This window comes from Vipera ursinii (genome assembly GCF_947247035.1).
Source record: "Vipera ursinii genome assembly, chromosome: 2".
In the NCBI taxonomy this organism is placed as follows: Eukaryota; Metazoa; Chordata; class Lepidosauria; order Squamata; family Viperidae; genus Vipera; species Vipera ursinii.
The window spans coordinates 171,499,019-171,510,013 of record NC_139513.1 but is presented as its reverse complement, the minus strand read 5'-3'; the positions used below and the strand labels follow the sequence as shown (position 1 = coordinate 171,510,013).

Here is a 10,995-nt window from a genome sequence, read left to right as displayed (position 1 = left end):
AAACCAAGACTTGTCATAGATGAAATAGACTCAGCATGTGTTGGAAACATTGACAATTTCTCTTTAGGTATAAATGGGGATTTCAGTCTATGTAGCTATAGCTTGTTCAGCTTAACCAGATCTGGCAATCTTTAGCAGAAAGCTTGAATTGCAACCGTTGACACCTAATGTCAGTTTTTATGTTATAAAAAACTTCCCTCCTGAAAACATAGGAATCAAACAGGTTGGCGACTGGTTGGTGACCCAATATTGTGACTTAAGGATTATGAAATTTGTAATTAAATTTTCTTAAGTGCTACTGCTTGTCCATAGATTTGCAACTGGATATAGAGGATTGCCTATAAAACATACCAACAGTTAAAACAGTTTTCATGCATACATCACGTGTATAAGCAAATGCCACGTTTTCCCTTTACAACTGTAAGTTGGGAGGTTGGCCCATTTTCTGGGAGGTGCCAGTTCTTGGCATTAATTTGCACACTTTCGACTCCTCAAAACTTTGTGCAAGGCTGTAATCTGTTACTTAGAACGCAAATCATGATACAAGTGATCCTAATACTGGCTCACCAGCAGCCATCACAGTAAAACAAGTCCTGGCCTCTCCTGTACAACTTTTAGTGTGAGGAGGGGCGAGATGGAGGGGCGAGGGAGTTATTTAAATGTTCTACTTTGGTGGCAGGATTACTCCTAACCCCAGTACTGAATATATTGAGTTTCCAGTGGATGTTCCTGAAAAACTGGCATAGAGTTGTGTAAAGTTGTATTTTACCAGTATACTGGCTGTGGTCACAAACATGCTTCATCAGTGCAAGGAAAGTGTGAGAAACCTTCTGATTAATTCTAAGCTTGCTCATTTTAGCAAGTGTGCTGTGCAGGTCCTGCCTCCCCCCCCCCTTTCCCCCCTCCCCCGCCAGTTTGTTCATGGATCACTGAGTTGTGGGAACTCCATAAATAGGTTAGTCTTCTGGGACAGCAGTTATATAGACCAGATTCTGGTCTATATAACTCAATTATATATCCTCTCATTTTAGATAGCTTTACTTGATATTCCAGAGGTTACACACGGGACCTTTTGAATGCAACACAGATGTTCTGTCACTGAGCTACGGCACTCAGCAAACTCCTTTTCCTGCTTCCCTTGATATAGCCTCAGTCAGTGCCCCCACCCACCACTCCCTGTAGATCAAAGAAGTTTCTGACTGGCAGGTTGAGGTTGGCCACCTCTTCCCCTATGAATGAAACGGCCTTGGAGGGGCTGCTCTCTCTTTCTCTTCCTGCTGCCCTCCAGTTCTTGGCAATCGCAGCTGTCTTCCCTTTGGTTGCCAGGAAGTCTCTTGTCAGTATCTGGCCAGGATGGAGAGGGACAGCAAGGTGCCAGGAAGGGAACACGCACTTCCCCACTTCCCGTATTTCCCTTTCCCAGCTGCTTGCTCTCTTGCTCTCCCTCTTGTTCCCCACTCCCCCTCTACCCCTTTGCTTTTCCGCTGCAGGTTTGTCCAGGGATGGCTTTCAAAGCCACCATAGCAACATCCTGTTCTCTGGAGTCCTAAGGCATCCCTCACTGCTCGCTTGCTCTGTCTCACTGCCTGTGGTGGTCCTTCTTCATTTTTCACTGCCCACAGGCTTACGTGGATGCTTTCTTACTACAGAGCCACTTGGCTTCTGCTCCAACACATCCTCTCCAGGGGAGTTGGATAGATTGGATTTGGAAACACCAAAGGAAGAACTTCTTCAGGCTGGCCATAAATGTTGTGGCTCTGCTCAGCCTGCCAAGATGAGGGGGTAACTCACAAGAGCAGCAACACCGCAATGGTTATTTCAGATCAACAAGATAAACGCTCTGGGTTTACGGAGATGAAGTTTCATCCGGTAGCCTCTATGGTGGCCGATCTTTGCTAAGCCACACTAATCGGGGATACTGAGAGCAAAGCAGAGCAGCATCTGAATGCAGCTAATTGTTTTTGGGTGATTCCTTCATCAGACCTTTTCTTTTCCAGACCTTCTCCAGGAAATCCCAGGCTTGTTTGATGCCCTCATCTTTGTTTGGAAAGGCTGCAGCTCCTTCGCTTTCCTGCCAATAGAACAAAAGATGACTTCTGCTCACAATGTCATGTGCTGGGATGCTCCTTGCTTGCTTTTCTAGCAAAAACTGGATGGGGGACAAGACCATCTATATTTGCAGCACAATGTAGACATTTCTCCGGAGCAAGAACTTGGGATCTTCCAGTCCATTGTCCTGCCTTCTGGCAGAACCATCCCCTACTTTTGTGGGGGGGGGCCCTCTCTCTCAAGACACACACACACACACCCTTTTCAAGCACTGGAAGAGGGGGAACAAGCTAAGTGGCAAGCACAACTCCTCCTCTTGATGCATTGTTGTGACTGGGAAAATTCAGACACCACCCAGAAATTCTGCCAAGGTTGACCCAAGGCTTTGGACCAAGACAGTTCTGGCCACCTAAACGTGGCTTACAGCCTTATGGAAGACCTGGGAAAGTCCACGCTGTGGCTGCAGGCCGAGCTGGCCTCTCCTTCTCTGTGCTTGCATATCCTCGATTGCCGCAGCCGAGACCTATACGATTCATCCCATGTGGAGGGGGCCCTGAGCGTAGCCCTCCCAGGACTACTTCTGCGTCGCCTTCGGAAGGGGAGCCTGGCAGTCCGGTCCTTGCTGCCTGAGCCCCCTCAGGGGCTCTGTGAGAACATGGTTTTGCTGTATGATGAGGGGACAATCCAGCTCCCTCGGCCAGACAACCAGGAGGAAGGAGAATCAGTGCTGCTCACACTCTTGCAGAAACTCCGAGACGAGGGCTGCCTGGCCTACTACTTGCAGGGTAGGTGTGCAGAGTAAGACTGTCTATGTGGGAGAAAGAAATAACTGGCCAATTCTAGCTTCTAGATTATTGACTGGTGCAGCAGAGTAAAGATGGAGCTGGGCCAAAATTGTGGTTGCTGGAATGCTCCCTTCTGAGGTTTAAAAATCCACTGATAAATTGGGGGATGAGGATGGTTTTCCTCTATCCTGCTTATTTGTTATCCTCAGGGCTTTTTTTCTCATAGAACGCTCAGAACGGAGTTCCGGCACCTTTTTTGGATGGAACCTTGTAGGGTAGGCAAGGCGGGTTGTATGAAATGTGTGAGTTCCGGCACCTTTTTCTTTTACAAAAAAAGTACTGGTTATCCTGCTTATTTGTTATCCTTCCCTGCCCTACTAGTGTGTACTTCCTCATCTTTCAACTGTTCAAATGGGCGAGATTCCAGCTCTGCCACAAAGGAAACGGGTGAAAAATCCGTTAGTTTGAATTAATGCAAACTTAATTTATTTTACTTATTTATATAAAACATTTTTATAGCCACCCATCTTATAACCAACTCGGGGCGGCTCCCGATCAAGAGTTAAAAGCACAAAAGCCATATTATAAAATCTAAACACATTTAAAACAACAAAAAACCTGGCACCAAACAAGACTTGTGATATGTGCAGTCACTTCATCTAATCCCAGCGCTTGGAGGTAAAACCAGGACTTCCATGTTTTACCATGTGGCAAGATGGACAACTAATACATTTTACAACTAAATAAAATAAATATAGGGATAGAGCTTATTAAACTTCAGGGGACAAAGTATTCAATAGGGCAAAGGTGGCCACAAAAATGGCACGCTTCCTAACTCCAATCAGATAGCATTATTTAGCGGAAGGGACTAGGAACATGCCCACCCTCGCTGACCTGAATTACATCTCCCTTACTGGCAAAGTCAGAACGATCTATTCTAGCATCCCATGTCATGGTGGCTAGCAAGATACATCTGGGAATTCCTGACTAGGATCAAGAGCACAGTGCCATTCTCACATTTCTGCTCAGCTACGTTGCTGGAGGTGATACATAGCCATCAGGATTGGTAGCCACTGACAGAGTTAGTATCAATTTTTTTTCAATTGCCTTTCAAATGTAGTAGGGTTGATGGCTTTTTTGCAGTTAGGAATTTCAGATAATAATCAAATTCTGAATGAAGGTCTCATTGTTATTTCTTCCCTAATGTCTCACTGTTTATCGAAGGTGAAAATAACTTTTCTGTACTTACTTCTTACAAGGAATTATTGTTCAGAGCTCATTACATTCCCCATTATTTACTATTTTTTAAAGCTAGAAAATGCTAGCCACTGTAACTTATCAAGCGCAACAATATCTTTTTCAAAATGCAATAACCAGATCCATGCACTAGGTTCCAAGCATACTTACATAATTTGCTTATAAAGACAATATAGGTAGCCCTTGATTTGCAACCATTCACATAATGAAAGAAATGGATTATGACCATTTTTCACATGATATTTTCAGCACCTATGGTCACATGATCAAAATTCAAGTGCCTGGCAACTGGCATGTATTTATGACAGATACATTGTCCTGGGGTCATGTGATCACCGTTTCTAACTTTCCCAGGCGGATTCCAACAAGCAAAATCATTGGGAGAAGCCAGATTCGCTTAACAACCATATGATTCACTTAACAACTGCAGTGGTTTGCTCTTGCTTAGCAACAAAAAAAAACCTGGGCCTAGTTGTGCTCATAATTTGAGAAGTAACCATATTGGCATTTTAGTTTGGCCACTTTTATAAAGACTTGTATTTTGAAATGTGTATTTTTCACAATAGTTTGATCTATAGATTATTGATGGGTCATTAAATTTTTTTAACAACTTCCCCAAAATCCCTTTCCTAGCCAGCTGCTACTAGACTAGACACCATCTAATCTATGGATGTACAGGTAGTCCCCAACTTATGACAATAGCTGAGCCCTAGAATTACAGTTGTTAAGTTATACTGATCATTAAGTAAGTCATCACCTGACTGTGCCCAATTGTGCAATCTTTTTTGCAGTGGTCATTAAGCGAAACCATTGTCTGCAATGAGTGTCTCTTGTAGGCAGTTGGAAGAAAACACCAGTTTCTGAGAAAAACTGTTGTAAATCATGGTCATGTGACCGCAGGACAATGCAAATGGCATAAATGTGGGGCAATTTCCAAGTGACCAAAATATGATCACATGACCCCAAGGGGGAGCCCAGCCACTGGAACATCAAATCCAGGTCATGAGACAGACCCCTTTTTGAGTGTGGGGGGGGGGTATCATAACTTCAAACAGACATAAGTCGAGGATAATGTCTATATGTACATCATTTTCATGTCACGTTTGACATGTCTTCACAATTTGGCCACATCACTGCCCACTGCTTGGAGGAGGAGATGCCTAATAAAAACAGACAAAATATATTTCTCCCATCGGATTCCTTGTGCTTATATCCCTTCACATTGTAAGAACTAGTCATACTTCCACCCTAGGACTTCTAACTTGGTTTAAAAGGGCTCTGTCAAAAAGGTTTGACCCTTCAGTTAAACAATGGCTACACTGGTTGGACAGTACTGGTCCAGAATTGCAGTGGAGAAGGATCTAGTCATGGACTTAAATCATAGGTCTGAGGTCTACCTGAGTAGCGGTAAAGAAATACTGTATGGCAAATTAAGCCACCCATTGAATATAAAAACTCTCTCAAATCCATGTCACGTCATGTCTGCGTAGGCTTCTTGGGGGACAAAATAATGTTTTCTATTGCCATATTCTAAAATGTTTCTTGATTCTGGCCTTTTTCAAGTTCAGCGACAATCAGTGAGGGATTGATGTAGGATCAGTTGCTTAGCAACTGTAAGGGACTCCCAACCCAGTTTTGAAGTTCCAAACTTTGCCCACCACCATGGTCACATGACCTCATTTTGGACACTTGGCTACCGGCCTGTATTTATAGCAATTTGAAGTGCCCCAGAGTTACATGATTGCAACTTACAACATTTTTGCTGGAAATCAACATTTATTTACGTTTTCTGGCAAAAGCTGGCCCATAACTTTGCCCTGTAAACCGCCCTGAGTCCTTCGAGAATAGGGCGGTATATAAAACCAATTAAATAAATAAAATAAAATAAATAAATAACATAGAATAGGTTTGGTTAACGTCCGCGGTGTTCACTTTGCGACCACATTTGCTTAATGGCCGATAACAAAGGATAGGTTTGGTTAATGTCCACGGTGTTCACCTTGCGACCACATTTGCTTAATGACTGCTGCAACAAAGGTTGTAAAAACAGATCTGGTCACTTTGTGACCATTTTACAACCATCACAACTTATGATCATAATTGCCAGGCTTAATTATGGTTGTATGTCAGGGACTACTATAATGGATGGCCCTTTTTTGTTAAAAATCTGGACGGTTCATGGGGCTTAGCAGGGGACACCCTGAATAGCAATTTCACTTACTGATTATTCTTTATTGTTGTTTTATCTTGGATTGCTTTTTGTTATATATAAGCTGCCGCAAGTTGCACTGTTCAGGTTGGGCAGCAATATAAATTCTTTAAATAATATTTCATTGTATCCTGGTGGGCTTCTTCTCCAGAGGTGCCAATATTTTGAAATTATTTTCCTCTGCCCCCCTCCCCACATTACGCCAAATTCATGAGGTTTCTGTGAACAACCTATTTGGCCATCTGGGTGTTTTCTGTGTAAATGTTGGATTAATGTTTTTATTTCTGCTTTTGTTTTTCTTCTCCCATCCCCCTTCCTTATCGCTGTATGTATTTTGATAACCTTTTTAATTCAATAATTTTTATTATGTATTTATACTTTCCAACTACTTTGAGATGCTTTTTGCATAGAATTACAAAACAATGCAAGAATCTACGAAAGCAAAAAACTACAAGCACAGAATATATTCCAGCATAAAAATATGATATGAAAATATAGCAAGAGGTAGTCCTTGACTTATGACTATTCATTTAGTGACAATTTGAAGTTACAAAGGCACTGAAAAAGGTGACTTATGACCATTTTTTACACTTACAAACGCTGCAGCATCCCCTTAGTCACATTTATTTATTTATTTTATTTCATTTTAATCCCATTTATATCCCGCCCTTCTCCGAAGACTCAGGGAGGCTTACAATCTAAGCACAAATCAAATGTGCTTAGCAATAGCCTTCATTCTATGTATATGCCTGCTTTATTAGGGCTTTCACACACACACACACCCAAGCGGCATTATTACAAAGTCAGCTTATTGCCCCCAACAATCTGGGTCCTCATTTTACCTACCTCGGAAGGATGGAAGGCTGAGTCAACCTTGAGCCTGGTGGGACTCGAACCTGCACTAATTGCAGGCAGCTGGTGTTACTTAAGCAACTGTCTTGTATTTGTGATAGTTGCAGTGTCCTGGGATCATGTGATCACCTTTTGCAACCTTCTGACAAGCAAAGTTCAATGGGGAATCCAGATTCACTTAACAACCGTGTTACTAACTTAACAACTGCAATGATTCACTTAACAACTCTGGCAAGAAAGGTCGTAAAATAGGGCAAAACTCATTTAACAACTGTTCTTGTTTAGCAACATTTTGGGCTGAATTGTTATGGTGAAGTCGAATGATACATACAGTTTTACTGCCTTGGGTGTGGATGGATCTTCCATATGACTTGTGAAATGGGTAGGGGGAAAAAATGGTTTGCCACATTTAGGGAGCTTCTGATGCCACCTTATAACATGCTGCCTATAACACTGATTTTTGTTCCTTGGGTCTGCCATTCCTCCAGGAGGCTTCAATAAATTCCAGGCTGAATGGCCCCATCTCTGTGAAACCAACCTGGATACAGCCAGTGCCAGCAGCTCTCCTGTTCCTCTGGCGGCTCCCATCGTGGGGCTGGGGGGCCTTAGCTTAAGCTCAGATGGCTCCGATGCCGAGTCAGAGCCCCTCAGCAGCGGCATGGAGTCTGAAGGCACGAGTCCCCCCTCCTTTCCTGTGCAGATCCTACCCAATCTGTACCTGGGATGCGCCCGAGACTCTGCCAACATGGACACTCTGGCCAAACTGGGAATCCACTACATCCTCAACGTGACTCCGAACCTCCCAAACCTCTTTGAGAAGAATGGCGACTTCCATTACAAACAAATTCCCATCTCGGATCACTGGAGCCAGAACCTTTCCCAGTTCTTCCCTGAAGCTATTGATTTCATTGGTGAGTGTCAGCAGGCTGAAGGGTAATAGTATCGTGAAGACGATTTTTGATACGATGGATTATGCGCTTATATCCTAGCAGCCCCATAGATTTCCTCCATGACGACCTGTCCCTAACCTGGTCTTTTAGGTCCCCCAATGTTGCATTCATTGCCACTGTAAAACACAAGTAGTACATTATTTTATTTGGGTACAGTGGTATTTATACAGTGTTGACTGGAGATTCTTAACACTCTGATGCCTAGATAATGTAAACCTTTAAAGTTGAAGGGGGGAAAAGAACATTTTTTAAATTTATTCATTCATTCATTTATCTCACTTTCATGTGATCCTGGATGGCGTATAGAATTAAAATAGAAAGTAACAATCCAGCTATTAAATAGGTAATTCAACCATTTAGACCAATTTAAAAACTATGCCAATATTACCTGTTTTCTAAAATATTAATATTGATAAGCATAAAGTGGCTGAAGGTGTACATCTAAAACTCAGTGTAGCACTAATAAACACTGCAAAATACATTAAATTATTTGTTACATAATAAAGGTTTCTATCTTAAGCCTAACACTTAATACTAAAGTATCTTATATCATTATAGTTATTTATGCATATCAAAGAAACAACTTGTTTTTAAAAAAAGCTCTTTGATTCCTAACTTTCCCATTCTTGTGCCCCTATCAAGTTTGTAGTGTTTGTAAGCATTTAGGCCTCCTTAGAAACCAACAATTCCTCCTGTCAAACACGTTATGAACACATTATGTCCTGTTCACACATATATTACTCCATAGCTAAAAAGGTCAACTGCTGAAAATCAATTATATCATAAAGGGGTTTGTGGGGGTGTGTCTTATAAACCCAAACGGAAGTCGTGATCTAATTTCCTAAGGCTTCTAGTCACCCTTGAACTAAATGTGTTCCTGGAAATGGAAGCCTAGCTGTGCTTGTCTCTGCAGAGATCAGCCGTAAAGGGGAAACCCTTTATAAATAAATAACATTGTTCAGATTTCAATGATTTCTGCAAGATAATCAGTTTAAGGCTTTCTGTAGTCTCGATAATGGAAATCTCCAATAAATAATATGGGGATTGCTGTAGTGAAATCATTTCAGTTAATAAAGAAGCTGAGATTTTTCCAACACAGGGTCCTTTATAATGAATTGCCAGAGTTTGTGCAAAGACCAAAACGAAGGAGATCAGGATACTTTGGTTTCCAATATATGTTACTGGCTTGTCACACTCAGAAGGCTACTCATGCTGCCAACTGAAGTTGCAGTATTAATACAGGTAGTCCTCGACATATAACTGTAATGGAACCTTGCCCGTTATGGTTGTATTTTGTAACAGTTTTGAAATGTGACCAACCTGAATTTAAGATCTTTTTTGCAGCAGTCATTAAGCAAAAGCAAATGCTGGTTTTCGGTAAAACCATAATTAATCGTGGTCATATGATCATGGCATGCTGCAAAGGGCCATAAGTGCAGCCGTGCAGAGAAGCATCTGAAGTTTGGTCATGTGACCATGGAAGGGGGCTTGACTGTCTGAACTTGGGATCCAGATGTAAGTCCCCTATTTTGGGTTGGTCATAAGCCAAGGACTACCTGTAATGGCATTCTTCACTCTGATTGGTTCATCTAGCCACCAGTCATAAGACACACACATTTCTTCCCACCCATCTCTTTCTTTCTGCCACTGGCTTTCAATCTTCTTTAGCATCAGTGTTAAAAGAATCAAAAGGTTTCTTTTGCCCCTTGCTATCAGCTGTTTCATCTTTCCCATACATTTGGATCTCGTGTCATCTTAATAATGGGTTGGTATGGCCTGCAGTGCTATGTAGATTGTAGAATATGACATCTTGGTATTAATGTTTAGCAATTAATATGAATAAGCACAATGAATTATTGTTAAAAGCTTTTGCTCAGCTAGCAAGGTATTTCTGGATGGTTAACAAAATGTAATATGCACCTACTAAATCCATTTGTGACTACTGGACAATATCACAGCGAGGTGTTCTACCACTCTCATTTCAAACCGGTTTTTGCAATGATGTGGCTAGGTTGATTATGAACTTTTTACTTTAACTGCGAAAAATCTTACTTTGTCTGCCTTGGTGATTTCTTATACCCCAGGCACAGAGGTGGGAAAATGCAAAGTCATAAAGAAAGCTGTTTCTCTTGGCTCAGAAAAATGTCACAGAAATAAAGATGTCCCATTTGTGTTAACAAATTTCACTGACTTTAGATATGGTGGCCCCTTGTGTATGATTGCATCCGCTTGACTCTCTATCCCTTTATCTCTTTGTCAGATGAGGCCCTCTCTAGGAATTGCGGCATTCTGGTGCACTGCTTGGCAGGGATCAGTCGCTCAGTCACCGTCACTGTAGCCTACCTCATGCAGAAGCTCAACCTGTCTCTCAATGACGCCTATGACCTGGTGAAGCGAAAGAAGTCCAACATCTCACCTAACTTCAATTTCATGGGGCAGCTGCTGGATTTTGAGAAGTCCCTGGGGCTTAGCCAGGGCAGTCGGCGGCCAGCCTCAGACCAGACCTGTTTCTTCACCTCACCAACCCATGACAGTGTCTTTGAGCTGCATCCTACGTAGGAACCAGAAGGGTGCTATGTTTGTGTCATGGCCACCAACATCTCCTGTTCTTGGTTCTGTCTGCCTGCCCTGGTGGCAGAGGCTGCTGGGACCAATGGAATACCTCACGCTAGAGAGGGAGGTGTCTCTTTCAGGAACAACTGCTACTTCCAGCAAAGGTTCTCATGGCCTTTTGGATTTTCTGAAATATCAACAGCAATGGTGTCCTTACTGATCTCACAGAGAGACTGAGAGGGCCACACCAATAACCAAAGACTCTTTACCTTCCCTTTTTCTCAAGAGCCCTGTACAGACCACGAAACCAACACCTTTTTTAGGGGGGGCGCTATTTCTG

The 10,995-nt window shown here is 42.4% G+C and overlaps 1 protein-coding gene across 1 annotated transcript; it reads left to right on the top strand.

Moving 5' to 3' along the window:
- Positions 1 to 2,113: 2,113 nt before the first annotated feature.
- Positions 2,114 to 10,661, top strand: DUSP9 (dual specificity phosphatase 9; the record flags this gene model as incomplete). Its single annotated transcript, XM_083352137.1, has 3 exons — positions 2,114 to 2,834; positions 7,641 to 8,063; positions 10,363 to 10,661. The coding sequence occupies exons 1-3, from the start codon at positions 2,480 to 2,482 to the stop codon at positions 10,659 to 10,661; spliced, it is 1,077 nt and encodes a 358-aa protein (XP_083208263.1). The 5' UTR covers positions 2,114 to 2,479.
- Between the last annotated feature and the right edge of the window lie 334 nt (positions 10,662 to 10,995).